This window comes from Narcine bancroftii, chromosome 2 (genome assembly GCF_036971445.1).
Source record: "Narcine bancroftii isolate sNarBan1 chromosome 2, sNarBan1.hap1, whole genome shotgun sequence".
In the NCBI taxonomy this organism is placed as follows: domain Eukaryota; kingdom Metazoa; phylum Chordata; class Chondrichthyes; order Torpediniformes; family Narcinidae; genus Narcine; species Narcine bancroftii.
The window spans coordinates 96,835,524-96,857,237 of NC_091470.1; the positions used below are offsets into that span (position 1 = coordinate 96,835,524).

General features: G+C 44.0%; 1 protein-coding gene across 4 annotated transcripts in view; it reads left to right on the plus strand.

Annotated features, from left to right (window-relative positions):
* Nucleotides 1-21,714, plus strand: part of ikbkb (inhibitor of nuclear factor kappa B kinase subunit beta) — a 147,398-nt gene that overhangs the window by 54,737 nt on the left and 70,947 nt on the right. For all 4 annotated transcript variants that reach the window (XM_069917548.1, XM_069917549.1, XM_069917547.1 and 1 more), the window contains one exon: nucleotides 18,527-18,642. In XM_069917548.1, coding sequence (XP_069773649.1) covers nucleotides 18,538-18,642 — 105 coding nt within the window. In that variant the 5' untranslated portion in view covers nucleotides 18,527-18,537. The remainder of the gene's footprint in view (nucleotides 1-18,526; nucleotides 18,643-21,714) is intronic.

Sequence of the window (21,714 nt, forward strand, 5' to 3'; positions counted from 1 at the left end):
TTTTATATTCCCTGTCTTTTATTTTTATTCCTTTTATATTATTATCTATTCTTATCGATTCTGCTAGTGGTTCTATAGCTAGCGCAAACAATAATGGTGATAGTGGGCATCCCTGCCGCGTTGACCTGCTTAAGTTAAATTGCTTTGATACATGTCCATTTACTGTCACTTTCGCTAACGGTCCCTTATATAATGCTTGACGTCCTGCTTTGCGGAAACTGCCAAAATGTTTGGCCTGGAAGTCAGCCTGAAGAAAACTGAGGTCCTCCATCAGCCAGCTCCCCACCATGACTACCAGCCCCCCCACATCTCCATCGGGCACACAAAACTCAAAACGGTCAACCAGTTTACCTATCTCGGCTGCACCATTTCATCAGATGCAAGGATCGACAATGAGATAGACAACAGACTCGCCAAGGCAAATAGCGCCTTTGGAAGACTACACAAAAGAGTCTGGAAAAACAACCAACTGAAAAACCTCACAAAGATAAGCGTATACAGAGCCGTTGTCATACCCACACTCCTGTTCGGCTCCGAATCATGGGTCCTCTACCGGCACCACCTACGGCTCCTAGAACGCTTCCACCAGCGTTGTCTCCGCTCCATCCTCAACATCCATTGGAGCGCTCACACCCCTAACGTCGAGGTACTCGAGATGGCAGAGGTCGACAGCATCGAGTCCACGCTGCTGAAGATCCAGCTGCGCTGGATGGGTCACGTCTCCAGAATGGAGGACCATCGCCTTCCCAAGATCGTATTATATGGCGAGCTCTCCACTGGCCACCGTGACAGAGGTGCACCAAAGAAAAGGTACAAGGACTGCCTAAAGAAATCTCTTGGTGCCTGCCACATTGACCACCGCCAGTGGGCTGATAACGCCTCAAACCGTGCATCTTGGCGCCTCACAGTTTGGCGGGCAGCAGCCTCCTTTGAAGAAGACCGCAGAGCCCACCTCACTGACAAAAGGCAAAGGAGGAAAAACCCAACACCCAACCCCAACCAACCAATTTTCCCTTGCAACCGCTGCAATCGTGTCTGCCTGTCCCGCATCGGACTGGTCAGCCACAAACGAGCCTGCAGCTGACGTGGACTTTTTACCCCCTCCATAAATCTTCGTCCGCGAAGCCAAGCCAAAGAAATCCAATTAATATACTTCTCCGGTAAACTGAATTTTTGCAATACTTTGAACAAATAATTCCATTCTACTCTGTCGAAGGCCTTCTCTGCGTCTAAAGCAACTGCTACTGCAGGTGCTTTATTTCCTTCTACTGCATGAATTAAGTTAATAAATTTACAAATATTGTCTGTTGTGCGTCTTTTTTTGATAAATCGAGTTTGGTATAAATTTACCATTTTCGGTACCTGTTCTGCTAATCTGTTTGCTAATAGTTTAGCTATTATCTTATAATCTGTGTTTAGTAAAGATATTGGTCTATATGACGCTGGTGAGAGTGGATCTTTCCCTTGTTTTCTTCTTTTGGCTTGGCTTCGCGGACGAAGATTTATGGAGGGGGTAAAAAGTCCACGTCAGCTTCAGGCTCGTTTGTGGCTGACAAGTCCGATGCGGGACAGGCAGACACGATTGCAGCGGTTGCAGGGGAAAATTGGTTGGTTGGGGTTGGGTGTTGGGTTTTTCCTCCTTTGCCTTTTGTCAGTGAGGTGGGCTCTGCGGTCTTCTTCAAAGGAGGTTGCTGCCCGCCAAACTGTGAGGCGCCAAGATGCACGGTTTGAGGCGTTATCAGCCCACTGGCGGTGGTCAATGTGGCAGGCACCAAGAGATTTCTTTAGGCAGTCCTTGTACCTTTTCTTTGGTGCACCTCTGTCACGGTGGCCAGTGGAGAGCTCGCCATATAACACGATCTTGGGAAGGCGATGGTCCTCCGTTCTGGAGGCCACTCCGATATAAAACCTACGACCCAAGGACCTCGCTGCCACGTCCCAGCTTGCTTGGCCATGGCACACGAACCATGGGTATAAAGGGTGGGGCCAGTACTGCGCGCACTGCACTCCACCTAAAAGCTCCTTTGCGCAGGCCCGAGGACAGGTCCACGTCCTCCCCCTCCACGTCCTCCCCCTCAAAAGATGCTCACAAACTCAAGCTAGCATGCTGGAACATCAGAACCATGCTAGACAAGGCTGACAGCCACCGACCTGAACGTCGGTCTGCCCTCATTGCGCATGAACTCCTCATACTTGACATCGACATAGCCGCTCTCAGTGAAGTCCGCCTGGCAGATGTAGGCAGCCTCCAAGAACGCGGCGCGGGCTACACACTCTACTGGTCTGGCAAGCCTTCGGATGAAAGACGCCTATCTGGTGTAGGCTTCATGGTCAAGAGCTTCATTGCCTCCAAACTCGAAAACCTTCCGACAGGCCTCTCGGACCGAATCATGTCCATGCGACTCCCCCTTCAAAACAAGCGTCACATCACCCTCATCAGTGTCTATGCTCCAACCCTCCAGGCGGAACCAGCAGAAAAGGACAAGTTCTACACCGACCTGCGCAACCTCATCCAACGCACCCCTACAGCCGACAAGGTTGTCATCCTGGGCGACTTCAACGCTCGTGTCGGCAAAGACTCAGAAACCTGGCCAGGAATCCTGGGCAAGCATGGCGTCGGCAAGTGCAACGACAATGGGCGCCTCCTGTTGGAGCTCTGCGCAGAACAGCGGCTTGTCATTACAAACACCCTTTTTCAGCAGAGGGACAGCCTTAAGACCACCTGGATGCATCCCCGATCCAAACACTGGCACCTCCTGGACTACATCCTGGTGCGAGAAAGTGACAAACGAGATGTGCTCCACACCAGGGTCATGCCTAGCGCGGAATGCCACACTGACCACCGGCTGGTTCGCTGCAAGCTCAACCTTCACTTCAAGCCAAAGCCCAGGAACAATAAAGCCCCCTTGTTTTAGTATCACTGTAATTATTGCTGTTTTACATGAATCTGGTAAGTTTTGTGTCTCATCAATCTGGTTGATTACATCCAGGAGGGGCGGTATTAATAGGTCTTTAAATGTTTTGTAGAATTCTATTGGGAGTCCATCCTCTCCTGGTGTCTTATTATTTGGTAATTTTTTTATTATCTCTTGTATTTCTACTGTTCCAAATGGTTCTGTTAATTTATTTTGTTCCTCTATTTGTAGTTTTGGTAGTTCAATTTTAGTCAAAAATTCATCTATTTTCCCTTCTTTCCCTTCGTTTTCAGTTCGGTATAATTGTTCATAGAATTCTCTGAAGTTTTCCTTAATTTCTTTTGGATTATATGTAATTTGTTTGTCTTTTTTCCTTGTTGCCAATACCATTTTCTTAGTTTGCTCTGTCTTAAGCTGCCATGCTAAGATTTTGTGTGTTTTTTCACCTAGTTCATAATATTTCTGTTTTGTCTTCATTATATTCTTCTCCACCTTATATGTTTGTAGTGTTTCATATTTTATTTTTTTATCCGCCAATTCTCTTCTTTTGGTTGTATCTTCCTTTATTGCTAATTTTATTTCTATGTTTACTATTTCCCTTTCCAACTGCTCTGTTTCCTGATTATAGTCCTTCTTCATCTTGGTTACATAACTTATTATTTGCCCTCTAATGAATGCTTTCATTGCGTCCCATAGTATAAACTTATCTTCCACTGATTCCGTATTTACTTCAAAATACATTTTTAATTGTTTTTCAATAAATTCTCTAAAATCCTGTCTTTTAAGTAGCATGGGGTTTAATCTCCATCTATACATTCTTGGAGGGATGTCCTCTAGCTTTACTGTCAGTATTAAGGGTGAATGGTCCGATAGCATTCTCGCTTTATATTCTGTTTTTCTTACTCTATCCTGCATACTAGCTGATAACAAAAATAGGTCTATTCTTGAGTATGTTTTATGTCTAGTCGAGTAGTATGAGTATTCCTTTTCTTTTGGGTTTTGTTTCCTCCATATGTCCACAAGTTTCATTTCTTGCATTGATTTAATTATAAATTTGGTTACTTTGTTCTTCCTGTTAATTTTTTTCCCCGTTTTATCCATATTTGGATCCAAATTCAGATTGAAATCCCCTCCTATTAGTATGTTCCCTTGTGTATTAGCTACCTTCAAAAAGATATCTTGCATAAACTTTTGATCTTCTTCGTTAGGTGAATATATATTAAGTAGATTCCAAAGCTCCGAATATATCTGACATTTTATCATAACATATCTCCCTGCTGGATCTATTATTTCCTCTTCTATTTTAAATGGCACATTTTTGCTAATTAATATAGCCACTCCTCTTGCTTTTGAATTATACGATGCTGCTGTTACATGTCCTATCCAATCTCTCTTTAATTTCTTGTGCTCCAATTCAGTTAAGTGTGTTTCTTGGACAAATGCTATATCTATTTTTTTCCTTTTTCAGTAAATTTAGTAGTTTCTTCCTTTTAATTTGGTTATGTATTCCATTAATATTTAAAGTCATATAGTTCAGCGTAGCCATTTTATATTTTGTTTATCTTCTCTTTCCGTTTTTCCATCATTACCTTTCCTCCTTTTCCATTTCTGTTTTCTTATTTTCAACTCTTTACAAGACAACATTCCTACAACATCCAACATTTTCCTTATTCTCCTATTTCTATCTTCTTTATCCCCAATCTCCCCTTCCCCTCCTGAGTTGTCCTTTATCCCTTGTCGGACAACCACATCTCCCCTCTCCATTTGGATTTGCGAATCCACTCGCAAGCGTCAACTGATTTTGCAGTGACCGCTTTTTTCCCCCACCCAGCCCCCCCCAGAAAAGATTTCACTTTTCATATGTCACAAAGGTCACTCTTTTAATTCCCTCCTTATTCTCTCTATTCCATTACCTTCCCTTATTAATTCTTGTCTATACTATCTACATTTTCCTCTAATTACAGATACTTTCACGTATGCACATTGTCTCTATTCACTCTTATACCTCTATACCCGCATACATATCAATCGTGGTCATTTTTACCCTCATTACCTGTCTTCATCCCTCAGTCTGTTTTTGTCTTTACCCACATACATATCAATCGTGATCATTTTTACTCTCATTACCTGTCTTCATCCCTCAGTCTATTTTTGTAATTGTTCTGCAAATTTTCGTGCTTCTTCTGGATCCGAGAACAGTCTGTTTTGTTGTCCTGGAATAAATATTTTCAATACCGCAGGATGCTTCAGTATAAATTTATACCCTTTCTTCCATAAAATCGCCTTTGCTGTATTGAACTCTTTTCTCTTCTTTAGGAGTTCAAAACTTATATCTGGATAAATGAAGATTTTTTGCCCTTTATACTCCAGTGGTTTGTTGCCCTCTCCAGTGTCTTCTCCAGTACCTTTTCTCTTGTAGTATATCTTAGGAATTTTACTACAATAGATCTTGGTTTTTGTTGTGGTTGTGGTTTAGAGGCCAATGCTCTATGTGCCCTTTCTATTTCCATTTCTTGCTGTAGTTCTGGACATCCTAGGGTCTTAGGGATCCACTCTTTTATAAATTCCCTCATATTCTTGCCTTCTTCATCTTCCTTAAGGCCCACTATCTTTATGTTATTTCTTCTGTTATAATTTTCCATTGTATCTATTTTTTGAGCTAGTAGTTCTTGTGTTTCTTTAGTTTTTTTATTAGAACCCTCCAATTTCTTTTTTAAGTCTTCTACCTCCATTTCTGCTGCTACTGCCATTTTTTTCCCCATTTCTGTTAAGGTCATATCTATTTTATTCACTTTCTCTTCTGTGTTGTTTATTCTTCTTAAATCATTGAATTCCTGTGTTTGCCATTCTTTAAATGACTCCATGTATCCTCTAACAAGAGAAAGTATATCCTTTACCTTGCCTTTCCCTTCATCTATTTCACTGTATTCTTCCTCTTCTTCTTCCTCTGGGTTGGCCATCTGTTGTTTCTTTGTTGCCCTTTCCTTCTCTTCTTTCTTGTTTCTATTGTCTTCTGTGGTGTCTTCTTGCTGCAGGTGTTCTGCAGCTGTCGTTGCCGGCTGTGGAGATCGACTCCCCAGCTGGTCCCCCCTCCCGTCGGTGTGTTTTTTTTCATGCGCGGTTGCGCACTTTTACTCGGCTCAGCGAGCCATTTTTGTAGTTCTTTTTCTACCGACCTGAGGTAGCGGGCTCCTCTCTCCACAGCGGGCCTCTTCGGACAGGTAAGGCCTTCACCTTTTTCCTCCGTTGTCTTCTCTTCCTCTCTTCTTACCGTTGATTTTGATTTTTCTTCTTTTGTCGCCATCTTCTTTCCACGTTTATACTCACTTTTCTTTAACTTTTATTTCTGTGCCTTTGTATTTTCTCTTGTTTTTCCCGACTTTTCTGGAGAGGGCTGGAGTTCTCCGTCCGGCCACTACTCCATCACGTGACTCCTCTTTTGTCTGACTGGCTTAATGCAACCTAGATTGTATACCTAAAATGGATGAGGGGGGGGGGGTGGGGGGGTGGCTTGGGAGGAGAAAAAGTCACTGTATTTGTGTGAAAAAGAAATAGTGTATATCATGGCTAGTGTGATTTATGGTGTGAAAAATAAAAAATTTTAAAAAAAGTGTATGATTGGAGAAGTGAATAGAATGTTTCCAACTGAGTGATGGAAAGTAAGATGACATTCTGCTTTTGCAAGGGTTTAAACTATGGGATCCCTGAATGTTTATTTAGCATCAAAAGACAATGAGCCTGGATTCTGTTATGCAGCAAGGCATTGAACAGCATTTCTCTTGCTAATTCTCAGAAAGCAGTGAGGCATTCTGGGAAAGTCATAATTCTTTTTGTAAAAAGTATCGTCATTGGAATACGTATGTTTTGTGGGGGGTCCCAGTGTTTACTTTCTAACCCACTTTCAAATATTCCTCTATGCTATTGAGCAATTTCATAGATTTAGAACTTGTAATGCTGATGAACTTCAAAGGCATGTAAATAGCTGATGGGAAACATGGAGGGATTGAAACTTTGTGATTCATTCTTTGGTCCTATTTATGAGCTTGGAAAGTGGAGTGGAGGGGTGCCTTAGTTTGCTGTCGCTGTTTCTTGTAGGAGGTCTGATTCTCTGGCTGTGGAATAGGGGAACATATAGCATCAAATCCTGAATAGTGCGTGAATTGCCTTATCTGGGCAAGTGGAGAGCGTCTATCCAGTCACAGCTCTGACTTGTGTCATGTTGGTTGGGGGCATGGAGGGGGGAGGGGGAAGACTTGGGTTGGTCGGGATGAAAGTCCCTCACAATCCCCAACCTGCTTTCATTGTCATGGTCCCGCAGATGTCTTTAAGAGGTGGCACTGATGGTGCGGGTTTGGGGCGGGGGGGGGGGGGGGTGTTTCTGGAGTGAGGGAGACAGGCCAGAGGATTTTGGGGATGGCAAGTGGGCTAAAGCTCATCTCCTATTCTGAGGGGAGCTCAGGTTTCTGAGAAGTCTGCTCACGCGGGACAGCAGGTGGAGACTTTGGTGATCACCTGAGTACAGGTGTGCCAGCCTCAAATCCAGACTGACTCTCCTGGACTCTGGGCAACGTTTCCATGTTTTCAGTGAATTTTGTAAAGTTGAGTTTGTCAGTTTTCTGATATGCAAAAAAGAATTAAGCTTTAGTCTGCATAATTCACAAGTTATCCGAAGGTTATCAGCAGATTTTCATCGATGGCTTTCTGGTCCATCCTGTTGTCAGTAATTCAGCATATACTTGAACAAGAGATTGCTGGTCAAGATTACTAGGCTGGTTGTTATTGAGTTTTTTATGCATCCACATGCAATAACAAGAAAATGGTATATATTCAACTGTAGCGGCGGCTACACTGCTAACTGAAGGATCGCACAACGGGTTGAGTTCAGCGAGCAAAACTGATTTATTGTAGGCTGCCTGGCTGGTCTTATACTCCCAGCCTGGACCTGGCTGAGAACTGCGCTGGAGGCCCCCGACATCACCGGGGTGTCACGTGGGTCGCCAAGCGCAGGCTTCTGAGCCTGGTGCCGAGGTTTGGAAGAAACCCCCAACGGCGCCATTTTGGCTGGCTGCTCCGCCGTGTGTGTGACAAGCAGGGTCGGTTCGCCTGGCTAATGGCGTACCGTCACACAGCCCCCCGCCCCCCCAGAACTGGCGCCAATGTCCTTTTTTGCCAGGTGGCCTCGCTTCTTGGATTGGGCCACAACTACTGGCTCGGTGGGGTTGAGGTGGGCTGGCTTTAACCTGTCCACTGTAAACAGTTCCCTCTTACCACCGATGTCCAGTTTGAAAGTGGATCCTGAACACTGGACGACTTTGTGTGGCCCTTCGTATGGTCTTTGTAGAGGTGCTGTGGATGGGCCCCGCTGATAAAAATGTACTCTGCAGAGTACAGCTCGCTGGGGATGTAAGATGCCCGTGTGCCGTTTATGGGCGGTGGTGGGAGTGTGAAGGAGTCCAACTGGGCCCGGAGGTGGGGAAGTAGACCGTGCAGTGACTGCTGGGAGTTGTGAGGTGCGTTGATGAACTCATCGGGTAGGGCTAGTGGTGCACCGCAGACCAACTCGGCTGATGACGCCTGTAGGTCTTCTTTGGGTGTCGAGTGGATGGCCAGGAGCACCCAAGGCAGCTCGTCCATCCAGTCGGGGCTGGTGAGGCGGGCCATGTGCCAACTTAAAGTGGCGGTGCAATCGCTCAACTAGCCCATTGGCCTGTGGGTGATAGGCTGTGGTGTGATGTAGCTTGATCCCCAGCCTGTTGGCGAGTTGTGCCCAGAGCACGGAGGTGAACCGGTGCCCTGATCACTGGTGAGGTGGTTCACGATGACGAACCAGCCAACCTAACCATTCAAAAGCGCTTGGGAACAGGAGTCCATGGAGGCATCTGGCATCGAGATTGCATTAGGTCAACGAGTGGTGCGGTCTACCACTGTGAAAAGGTAAAGGTTACTTCAGGAAATGGGTAAGGGTCCGATGATGTCCACATGTATGTGGCTGAACCATTCCTGGACGTGTTTGAAATCTTGTACGGGTGCTCTGGTGTGCCTGTGTACCTTGGAAAGCTGGCAATGGGTGCAGGTTCTGGCCCAGTCTGCAATCTGCTTCCGAAGCTCGTGCCAGACGAAACGTTCTGCCACCAGATGGACCATGGACCTGAAGGTCATGGATATGGTGGAAGACTTGCCTGCGCCATTGCTGGGGAACCACTGGTCGCGGAGTGCCCATGGAGATATCGCACAGGATGGTGCCCTCACTGTGAGGAGTCGGGAGGTCCTGGAACTGCAGGCCCGTGATGGCAATCCTGAAGGCCCGCGTCTCCTCATGGGACTTCTGGTCCTGGGCGGGCTGGTCGAAGTTGAGGCCGGGTGTCAGCACGCAAATGGCCGGTCGTGAGAATGTGTCGGCGACCATGTTGTTTTTCCCTGCCTTGTGCCGAATGTCAGTGTGAACTCCGACACGAAGGAGAGGTGACGCTGTTGGCGGGTCAACCAGGGATCTCTTGTCATAGCGAGCACCAGAGTGAGGGGTTTGTTGTAGGTAAAAATGGTGGAAGGCCTCCCCTCCAAGAAATAGTGGAAATGACCCGCCGCCAGGAACATGCTCAGCAATTCACGATCGAAAGCGCTACACTTGCGCTCTGGCGGGCGAAGAAGTCGGCTGAAGAATGCCAGTGGTTTCCACTGTCCGTTCACCTACTGCTCCAGGACAGCGCCAATGGGTGCAGCAGAGGCGTCGACGGTGAGCGCCATATGCAGGTCGTTGCGTGAGTGGACGAGCAGGGTAGCCACGAAACATGCCCTCGTGAAGGCTTCGAATGCCCTGCTGGTCTCTGGAGTCCAGGCGAGTGTCTTGTCTTTGGCCGCGATGAGGGCAAAGAGCGGTTGCATGATGCAAGCATCCGGTGGGCAAAGTCTTGGGTGGAGGTCTGTGCAGCAGATGAGCTGGATTGGATTTTGGGGATGGCAAGTGGGCTAAAGCTCATCTCCTATTCAGAGGGGAGCCCAGGTTTCTGAGAAGTCTGCTCACTCGGGACAGCAGGTGGAGACTTTGGTGATCACCTGAGTATAGGTGTGCCAGCCTCAAATCCAGACTGACTCTCCTGGACTCTGGGCAACGTTTCCATGTTTTCAGTGAATTTTGTAAAGTTGAGTTTGTTAGTTGTCTGATATGCAAAAAAGAATCAAGCTTCAGCTATCATAATGAACTTTTTTTGCACTTTATCCAATTTGAGGCCTAATTCTCTACTTCTTATGTTACTTAAAAGAAATATCTCTAGTTTTTTTGGTATGTTTTTTGTCATTTTATTTAGTATCTGATTTAGTTCTTCCCAAAACATATTCACTTTCGTACATGCCCAAGATGCATGTAATGTTGTTCCCATTTCCTTCTTACAGTGAAAACATCTATCTGATAATGTTGGATCCCATTTTTTAAACTTTTGGGGCATGATATATAACCTGTGTAACCAATTATATTGTATCATGCGTAATCTCGTGTTTATTATATTCTTAATAGTTCCGGAGCATAACTTTTCCCAAGTTTCATTTTTTATCTTTATGTTTAAATCCTTTTCCCACTTTTGTTTGGTTTTTTAGCTTATTTCATCATTTTCCTTCTCTTGCAGCTTGATGTACATGTTGGTTATAAATCTTTTAATTATCATTGTGTCTGTAATCACATATTCAACGCTGCTTCCTTCTGGTAATCTCATTCTGTTTCCCAATTTATTCTTTAAATAAGCTTTCAGTTGATAATATGCAAACATTGTACCATGAGTTATTCCATATTTGTACTTCATTTGTTCAAATGTTAATAAATTATTTCCCAAAAAACAATTTTCTCTTCTTTTGATTCCTTTTCTCTCCTATTCGCTAAAGGAAAGGTTATCTATTGTAAAAGGGATTAGCTGATTTTGCGTCAATAATAATTTTGGTATTTAGTAATTTGTTTTTTTTTCTTTCTAAGTGAATCTTTTTCCATATATTGAGTAAATGATGCAGTACTGGTGAACTTTTATTTTGCACCAGCTTTTTATCCCACTTATAAAGTATATGTTCTGGTACCTTCTCCTCTATTTTATCTAGCTCTATCTTAGTCCAATCTGGTTTTTCCCTTGTCTGATAAAAATCTGATAAATACCTTAATTGTGCTGCTCTATAATAATTTTTAAAGTTTGGTAACTGCAAACCACCTTGGTTGTACATCTCTGTTAAGTTATCTAACTCTCTCATCGGTTTTTCCCCTTTCCATAAGAATTTCCTTATTATTCTCTTTAGTTCATTAAAGAAATTCTCTGTTAAGGGAATTGGTAACGATTGAAATAGGTATTGTATTCTTGGGAAGACATTCAATTTAATGCAATTTACCCTCCCTATCAACGTTAGCGGTAATTCTTTCCAATGTTCTAAGTCTTCCTGCAATTTCTTTAATAGTGGCTGATAATTTAACGTACAAATGGCTTAAATTATTATCTAACCTAATACCTAGGTATTGGATTGCTTGTGTTTGCCATTTAAATGGTGATCCTTTTTCAAATTATGTATAATCTGCATTACTCATTGGAATCACTTCATTTTTATTTGTGTTGATCTTGTACCCGAATATTTCTCCATACTCCTTTAATTTCTTATGTAGTTCTTTTATTGATATTTCTGGATCTGTTAGGTATACTATAATGTCATCTGCAAATAAACTGATTTTATACTCCTTCTCCTTTATTTTTATCCCTTGTTATTTTATTTTCTGTTATCAGTTCTGCCAATGGTTCTATTGCTAAAGCGAACAATGAGGGAAATAATGGACATCCCTGCCTAGTTGACCTACTTAATTTAAATTGGTTCGATACATATCCTTTTACTGTTACCTTCGCCAATAGTCCATTATATAATGCTTTAATCCAATTAATATATTTTTCTGGTAGATTGAACCTCTGTAATACTTTGAATAAATAATTCCATTCTACCCTGTCAAAGGCTTTTTCTGCGTCTAAAGCAACAGCCACTGTTCGCATCTTATTTCCTTGAACTGCATGAATTAAATTAATAAATTTACTGACATTATCCGTTGTTCGTCTTTTCTTAATAAATCCAGTTTGATCTTGTTTTACTATTTTTGGTACACAATTGGCCAGTCTGTTTGCTAATAATTTTGGTATTATCTTATCATCTGAATTAAGTAGAGATATTGGTCTGTATGTTGCTGGTGTTAATGGATCCTTCCCCATCTCTGGTATTACTGTAATTATTGCTTTCTTACATGAATCTGGCAAGTTTTGTGTTTCCTCTATCTGATTTATTACTTCCAGGAGAGGAGGAATTAATAGCTCTTTAAATGTTTTATAGAATTCTATTGGGAATCCATCCTCTCCAGGCATTTTATTGTTTGGCAGCTTTTTTAATATATCATGTACTTCCTCTATTTCAAATGGTTTTATGAGTTTGTTTTGTTCTTCTTCTTGCAATTTCGGCAGTTCAATTTTAGCTAAAAACTCTTCTATTTTATCATCTTTCCCCTCATTCTCAGTTTGGTATATTTGTTCATAAAATTCCTTAAAGTTCTCATTAATCTCCATTGGATTGTATGTAATTTGTTTGTCCTTTTTCATTGATGCCAATACAGTTCTTTTAGCTATTGTGTTTTTTTAGCTATTGTGTTTTTTAGCTATTGTGTTTTTTTAGCTATTGAGTTTTTTCTCCCAGTTCGTAATACTTCTGCTTTATTTTCATTATGTTCTTCTCCTCCTTGTACATTTGTAATGTTTGGTATTTTATTTTTTTGTCTGCCAATTCTCTCCTTTTCGTTATATCATCCCTTTTTACTAGTTTGTTTTCTATACTTACTATCTCCCTTTCCAACTGCTCTATTTCCTGATTGTAGTTCCTTTTTCATCTTAGTTACATAACTTATTATATTCATTTATTATATAAATTAGGTCTTTCATTGCATCCCATAATACAAATTTGTCTTTCACTGATTCCATGTTTATTTTAAAATATGTTTTAATTTGCCATTCATTAAACTCTCTAAATTCCTGCCTTTTAAGTAACATGGAGTTTAACCTCCATCTATATGTTCTTGGTGGGATGTCCTCCAGTTCTATTGCTAATAACAGGGGTGAATGATCAGATAGTAATCTAGGTTTATACTCAGTTTTCCTAACTCTCGCTTGAATATGGGCTGACAACAAAAACATATCAATCCTTGAGTATGTTTTATGCCTACTCGAATAATATGAGAATTCCTTCTCTCTTGGGTGCTGTCTCCTCCATATATCCATAAGTTTCATTTCCTGCATTGATTTAACCATAAATTTGGCCACTTTATTCTTTTTGCTTGTCTTTTGTCCAGTTTTATCCAACATTGGATCCAAATTAAGGTTAAAATCCCCTCCTATCAATATATTTCCTTGTGTATCTGCAATCTTCAAAAAAATATCCTGCATAAACTTTTGATCCTCCTCATTAGGTGCATATATATTGAGCAAATTCCAAAATTCTGAATATATCTGACACTTTATCATTACATACCTCCCTGCTGGATCTGTTATTTCCTCCTCTATCTTGATTGGTACATTTTTGTTAACTAATATGGCTACACCTCTAGCTTTTGAATTATCTGATGCTGCCGTTACGTGCCCTACCCAGTCTTTCTTTAAGTTGTTATGTTCCACTTCAGTTAGATGCGTTTCCTGCACAAATGCTATATCTATTTTTATCTTTTCTCAGTAAATTTAATAGCCTCTTCCTTTTAATTTGATTATGTATTCCATTAATGTTTATAGTCATACACTTCAAAGTGGCCACCTCATATTTTCTTTACACCTCTTTTCCCCACCACCATCCCCCTTTTCCCTATTTTCATCTCTCAGTTTTCCCTTTTTAAACTCAATGTATCACAACACATTTAAAACATAAAATACTCGAAAAACTTCCACATCCAATATCACCTTAACCGCAAATGCCACCCCCCTCCCTGAGTCCCCCTTATCCCTTGCCAGGCAACCACAACTCCCCTTTCCATTTGGATTGCGATCATGCTTGCAAGCATCAACTGATTTCGTAATTATAGTTATTCTCTCCCCCCCAACCCCCCGCAGAAAACATTTTTTTTTACACATTTAACAATGCTCTCCCTTTTTTCCCCCTTACTTCCTTCCTTCCCTTCTCTTTTTCTTCTTTAGTTCTTTACATATACATTGTTTTTACATATTTATATATACTTTATCCCCGTTCTTCATTCTTATTACATCTCTTCATCTCTCCTTTTGTCCTGCAAACGTTCTGCAAATTCTTGTGTTTCCTCCGGATCCAAGAACAGTCTGTTTTGCTCCCCGGGGATAAATATTTTAAGCACTGCTGGATGTCTTAACATGAATTTATAACCTTTTTTCCATAGGATCGATTTTGCTGTATTAAACTCCTTCCTCTTCTTTAAGAGTTCAAAATTTATGTCTGAGTAAAAAAATATTTTTTGACCCTTGTATTCCAATGGTTTATTCTCTTCTCTAATTTTATTCCTTGCCCGCTCCAGTATATTTTCTCTTGTCATATATCTCAAAAATTTTACTAAGATGGATCTTGGTTTTTGATGCATCTGTGGTTTCGGAGTTAGTGTTCTGTGTGCCCTTTCTATTTCTATTTCTTCCTGCATTTCTGTCGTTCCCAGGATCTTCGGGATCCATTCTTTTATAAATTCCTTCATATCTGTGCCTACTTCATCTTCCTTTAGGCCTACTATTTTTAATGTTGTTTCGCCTACTATAATTTTCCAACATATCAATTTTCTGAGCGAACGACTCTTGTGTCTCTAACTTTTTTGTCACTTTCTTCCAATTTTCTTCTTGTCGTTCACTTCCATTTCTACAGCCGTTTCCAGCTCTTCCACATTTTCTACTCTTTTCCCTATTTCTGTCATGACCAGCTCTAATCTATTCACTTTATCTTCTGTTCTTTTCATTTTTCTTTTCATTTCACTAAATTCTAATGTCAACTATTCTTTTAATGCTCTCATTTGTTCTTGGAAAAAACTTTATCTATATTCTGTCCATCTGTTTTACCTTCTATTTCTCTGTAGAGATCTTGGTCTTCTTTTTCCTCTTCTTCTGTGTCTGTACCTGTGTTTGTGTCTTCTTCTCTTCCTTGTATCTGTGTCTCTTCTGACTTTTCTGATGAGTTGCTTGTCTCACTTTGCTGGGCTTCTTTTTGCTTGGCTTCTTGCTGTTGGTTCTCTTCTTCTGTGCTATTCATCTGTTGGGCCTCCTGCTGCTGCTCTTCTTTCCTTTCATTCCCTTTCCTGTCACTTTCCTCTTCTTCCAGCTGAGAGCCCTGGTGTCACGCATCCCTCAGCTGGTCGCATTGTGTTTGCCTGATCCTCGGCTGAGCCCCCCTCTCGTCAGTGTTCTCCTTCTCCTTAGTAAGTGTACTGCGCATGCGCGACTCCTTGCACTTTTGTTTAGCTCTGAGAGCCATTTTTGCAGTCCAGTGGTCAGGGTGTTGCGAATCTGCGGGGTCGTCACCAACCTCGGAGAACGGGCTCTCTTTTCTACCACAGCTCCCTGTTTCTTCTTGCAAGTAAGGCCTTCTTTCTCTTCCAGCGTCTTTTCTTCTTTTTTTCCCGTTGTTTTTACTTTTTCCTTCTTGGATGCCATTTTCTTTCTTTTCTCTACAACTTTATCTTTTATTTGTTATGTTTTGTATTTCTTGAACTTTGTATTTTCTTCACTTTATTTCTTCTTTTCTGGAGAGGGCTGGTATTCCCCTACCGGCCACTACTCCATCACGTGACTCCTCGCATCTATCTCACTTTGACAAGAAATTAGAATAACATTTAGCTAATTTAACTTTGGAAACATAAGCTCGATGTGCAACTTTAAATTGCAATAATGAATGTTGGGCACATAGAGAAGATGAATTAACCAAGTTCAAGATAGAATCTCATGTCGCATCAGAAAATTCTTGTTAAATAAAAAATTAAAAAAAAGGAAAAAAAAAGAAAATTCTTGTTGAAAATCTTGCTGCCATTGTTTCTTAGTCTCGACCAGGGAATCGCCATGAGACATCATGAAGAACTGATAACATCTTTTTAATAAGCTCACCGCTTTTTAATGTAAATGTTTATTTCAGGTTGAGTATAATATTACTGATCTCCCCATTGATTTTCTGCTTTTTTTTCAATATTGAGATGCTCCTTCAAGGCCTGAATGTTGAGTGAACTCTCTTGCACAAAACTGTCAGGGTCGAGAGGTGGATGGAGAACATGTACTTGGAAGATGAGAAATCCCAGGCGTCCAACCATAGCTAATGTTCCAGGAGCAGGGAGCTAGATCATCATTAGTTACTGATCCCATGATCCAGCATTCTGCCAGCTTTATTGCCATCTGACTACTCGTATAACCCAATGAGGCAGTGTTTCTTTGTACCACGGTGCGTACACACACACTTTAAAATAAATATTTTGGGATGATTTACTTGGTTGCAGAATGCTGTTTAACAATCTCAAAGCCTATGGTAAAAATACATCACTGACATTTCCGGCTTGAGCCCTTCATCATATTTTTACTTCCAAAGACACGTGTGCTGGGTGGAAGGGGTCCTCTATCATCCTTTGAGCCCTATTTAAGCAACGCTCCTGGTGAATGTTGTCAATAGAGGAAAGGGAGACCCCAGTGACCTTCTCGACTGTTTTGTCAATCCTCTGCATGGACTTCCAGGTCCAATGCATTGTAGCTAGCATCCCACACAATGATGTAGCCAGACAGGACACTTTCTATTGTGCTCCTGTAGAATGTGGTCAAGATGAAGGCTGGTCGTTTACTTAGTCACTAGCCAGTTGTTTCCTGAGACAAGTGGAAGCAGGAAGATGGAACCATTCCACTGATGATGCTTACAGATTGAATTGTTCTACATATGATGCCTTGTCCCTCCACTCCATCCTGGAGAATGATGCCTCATTGACTTCAGCTCAGTATTTTATACATTCAGAACCTGGAAGCCGTCCTCGCCGGGACTCCACACCCCTCTCTGTAACTGGATTCTAGGCTTCCTAACAGAAAGACCACCTGTCCTGGCTGGTAGCAGAACGTCGAGCACCGTCACGCTAAGCACTGGCGCACCTCGGGGCAGCGGGCTCAGCCCGCTCCTGTTCACACTACTGACCTGAGACTGCATCGCCAGATCCAGCTCCATCAGAGTCCTCAAGTTTGCAGATGACACGACTGTCGTTGGCCTCGTCGGCAACAACGATGAGTTGCACTACAGAGAAGAGGTGGAATAACCTCATGATATGGTGTGAGAATAGCAAACTGAGCCTTAACGTGGACAACATGAAGAAGATGGTTGTGGATTTCAGGAGGACCAGGCATGGCCACCTTGCTCTATGAATTAATAGCTTGGTCGTGGAGATGGTGGAGAGCACCACGTTCCTTGGAGTCCACTTAAGAAGTGACCTTTCGTGGATAATCTCACATCTCACTTGTCAGGTAGGTGCAACAGCGACTGAACTTCTGAGAGGACTGAAATGGGCAAGGCTACTGGCCACAATCCTGTCATCCATCTACAGGAGCTCTATTGAGACCATCCTGACTGACTGCATCACATTGTGCTACTGTTGCTGTTGAGCGTCAGATTGGAGGTCAATCCACAGGACCATAAGAGTGGCAGAAAGGATCACTGGGGTCTCCCCCACAACCCATTGATGTGATCTGCCAGGATTGTTGTTTAAAAAGGGTATGCAAATCCATTGTGGACCCCTTCCACCCCACACACAGAATATTTCTGCTACACCTGTCGGGGAAGGGATCCGGGAGTATCAGAACCAGCACCACCAGACTGAGGAGCAGCTTCTTCCCATGGGCAGTGAGAACGGTGAACGACTGCTAAAACAACTCTTCTCTACTATTTATTAAGAATCTTTACGTAGTGTGTATATCTATTCTTGGTAGTGTGCTATATCTGGATGTGTGTTTTGCATTGTTCAGCACCTTGGACCGGAGACTGCTGGTTCGTTAGGTTGTACTGGTACAAGCAGATGACAAATAAACTTGAAGTGGCAATGTTACTGATGGGGACCTAAATGCTAGACTGGTTTAAGGAAAGCCCGTTGGCATGATCACGCATTGGGAATGTCTCAAATGTACAAATCTGCCCCTTGGTACTATGGGTGATGCTGAACATCCACTCATTATGATGTCCCCGTCGATTCCAGGAGATCTTGTGAAATGACAGAAGGTCATTGGCATTTTCACATGAGCCAAAGTAGAAAATCAGGAGTCCAAGCTGGCAAGAAGCTCTCGCCTGTCGACACAGCGTGGGCTGAGTGTGGGCGTTCAAGAGCGGGAACATTTTTAAAAATGTGGATGTACCGCACAGTAACAGGCCATTTCGGCCCACGAGTCTGTGCTGCCCAATTAACCTGCATTCCCCGGTACCTTTTGAAGAGTGGAAGGAAACCAGAGCCCCCAGGGAAAACCCACACAGATATGGGGAGAAAGTACGAACTCCTTACAGACAGCGTGGGATTCGAACCCGGGTTACTGATGCTGTAACAGTGTTGTGCTTGCTGTTAGGCTAACAGTGCTGCCTCTGTGTATTTTTATTTACCTTGCCACTGTTGCCTTCAGGATGAAGGAGGATGAGTCGTCCGCCCTCGTCACAGAACCTGACCTGTGGAGCGTGGGAGATGAAGGAGCGCCTGGGCACAGGTGGATTTGGGAATGTCAACCGGTGGAACAACAAGGTAGGGACCAGGTCTCCGGTGATGTTCAATCCTTGCTCGCTGGGTAACCCTCCCTACCACACCCTCGCTAGGTAGCCCCAACCCTCAAACCCTCCACCCCTCACTGGGTAACTCCAACCCTCACCACCCCCTTGCTGGAAAGCCAAATCCTCAAAACCCCCCCCTCGCCTGGTAACTTCCACCCTCAAACCCTCCTCCCCCTGCTCGCTGAGTAACGCCCACCCTCAACTTCCCCTTGCTGGGTAATCCCCACCCTCAAACTCCCCCTCACTGGGTAACTCCCACCACCCCCTCTCTGGGTAACTCCCCCCTCGTTGCTCACCATTCTGCATTGAACAAAGACAGTTGTTCTTTCTCTTTCTTTGTATATTTATGTTTTTGTTTAATCTTTGTGGGATTTTAATTACATTTCAAAGGCCATTGATGTGTGTTATGTAATTAGTGTGTGTTAGATTATAGGAATCTGCAGCAGAGAAGGCCTTTCATCACATCTGTACATTGTAGGTTTTCTTTGGCTTGGCTTCGCGGACGAAGATTTATGGAGGGGGTAAAAGTCCACGTCAGCTGCAGGCTCGTTTGTGGCTGACAAGTCCGATGCGGGACAGGCAGACACGGTTGCAGCGGTTGCAGGGGAAAATTGGTGGGTTGGGGTTGGGTGTTGGGTTTTTCCTCCTTTGCCTTTTGTCAGTGAGGTAGGCTCTGCGGTCTTCTTCAAAGGAGGTTGCTGCCCGCCAAACTGTGAGGCGCCAAGATGCACGGTTTGAGGCGTTATCAGCCCACTGGCGGTGTTCAATGTGGCAGGCACCAAGAGATTTCTTTAGGCAGTCCTTGTACCTTTTCTTTGGTGCACCTCTGTCACGGTGGCCAGTGGAGAGCTCGCCATATAACACGATCTTGGGAAGGCGATGGTCCTCCATTCTGGAGACGTGACCCATCCAGCGCAGCTGGATCTTCAGCAGCGTGGACTCGATGCTGTCGACCTCTGCCATCTCGAGTACATAACAATAAACCACCATTCAATCTTAAGTTGGACAACAAATTCAAGGCTCCTTTATGGTCATGTTATAGCATAGGATGTTTAATACTGCCTTTTGCCTGCAGTAAGGCAGACAAAGAATCATCATGGTGTTGCCAAGTGCCCCTTACAGTACAAGTAGCAGAAGAGAGTCTCTGTGGAGTCGTTGAGTGTCCGTGGATTTTCTCCTGCAGCCTCACATTGCCAACTCATTGGCAGCCCAAGCTCTAGATCCAAACCTCCGACACGATCAGGAAGCCTTCAGGGCCCAAAGCTCTACAGGAGACCTCCCTCCCTCAGCCCCCTCTTGAATCCTGGCTCCGATAGCCTGGTTCCCCGGAGTCAGTCTCCAGCGGCCCGTGTGGGTCCCCCGACTGCCAGTCACCTGCAGCCTGAATGGGCCCCTCACCCGCTGAGCCCCTTGCAGGTTTGCTGCCGAGGTTGCTGTCCTGTAGGGTAATCTTCTCTACTTCGGTGTTCTCCCTGTTTCTGGTGACACTCCCCCACCCCTCCCACCCAGAGTCTGCAAACCTTTGTGGGCACTGCTGAACACAGGTGCTGCTATCTTGGGCGCAGGCCCGTGGATACAGGATATTAAAATAAAACACTATCGACTCTTTTAATAGGTCTTTTAAAACCTCTATGGACTCTCCTGGGTCCGAACCAGCAGCAGTGCCGTGTCTGGGCTTTCCCGGGTCTGCACCAGCAGCAGTGCCGTGTCTGGGCTCTCCCGGGTCCGAACTAGCAGCAGTGCCGTGTCTGGTCTTTCCCGGGTCCGAACTAGCAGCAGTGCCGTGTCTGGGCTCTCCCGGGTCCGAACTAGCAGCAGTGCCGTGTCTGGGCTCTCCCGGGTCCGAACTAGCAGCAGTGCCGTGTCTGGGCTCTCCCGGGTCCGAACTAGCAGCAGTGCCGTGTCTGGTCTTTCCCGGGTCCGAACTAGCAGCAGTGCCGTGTCTGGTCTTTCCCGGGTCCGAACTAGCAGCAGTGCCGTGTCTGGTCTTTCCCGGGTCCGAACTAGCAGCAGTGCCGTGTCTGGTCTTTCCCGGGTCCGAACTAGCAGCAGTGCCGTGTCTGGTCTTTCCCGGGTCCGAACTAGCAGCAGTGCTGCTGTTTCCACAGTTCTGGCTGTGCCGCTATTCATCTCATTGCTTTTCCCAGTCTGTTTCTGTTCATCTGCAGACAGTCTTTGCGGTGTTGGAGCAGCCCACGATTAGTGCAGCAAGAGTAGGTTCAATGGTCTGAGAGCCTTTTCTATAAGCGGGGCGCTCTGTTTACATTGTAGAGACCAAATTGAATTGGCCGATGGCAGCCGCAGGAACTTCAAGAGGGAGGAAGTTGCTGTAAAAGTGCGTGGAACTGAATGCCTTTCTCCACCACTTGCAATGCCACCTGTGCACTTGCTGAATTCCAGCCCACACTCGCAGGTCACCAGAGACTCACTGCAAGCTTCATCATCCTTGTCTTCTAATTCCTCCCAGCATGCAGAAGCTGCAGAGAGTTGTGAACACAGCTCAAACCAGCTCCCACACCCGCCCCCCCCCCCACCCCTTTCCTCACTTCCCACTCTCCTGCCTACACAGTGCAGTAAAAGGCTCAGGCCCGAAACGTCAATGTCGTTTACTTCAAGGTTTAATGTTCCTTTTATTGTCACATAAAAATGTAATATTCTGCCTGCCAATAAAGGCAGACAGAGGTGTCATTAATATTGCCAACCATCCCCCCCCCCCCCCCCCCACCTTTCAATCCTGTGGATGCTGCGAGATCTGCTGAGTTTCTTCAGCACTTTGGCTACTCCACCTAGGGTCTCTAGATTTCGTGTTCACATCCCACCTGGGTTACACTTCCCTCTTGCACCCTCCCTTCTGACAGAAGAAGCACTTCCAGATTTGAGGATGTTACTGATATCAGACTTCTTATCAAACCTTGTGGTTTTTCCATTTAACATCCTGCAGGTTTGTTTAAGATTAGCTTTCAGATTGACTGTCGGAGTATATCACGTAAATCCTTAGATTCTTTTTTCATGCCAGCAAGGCAGAGTTTCCTTTTTCGGTTGAAGG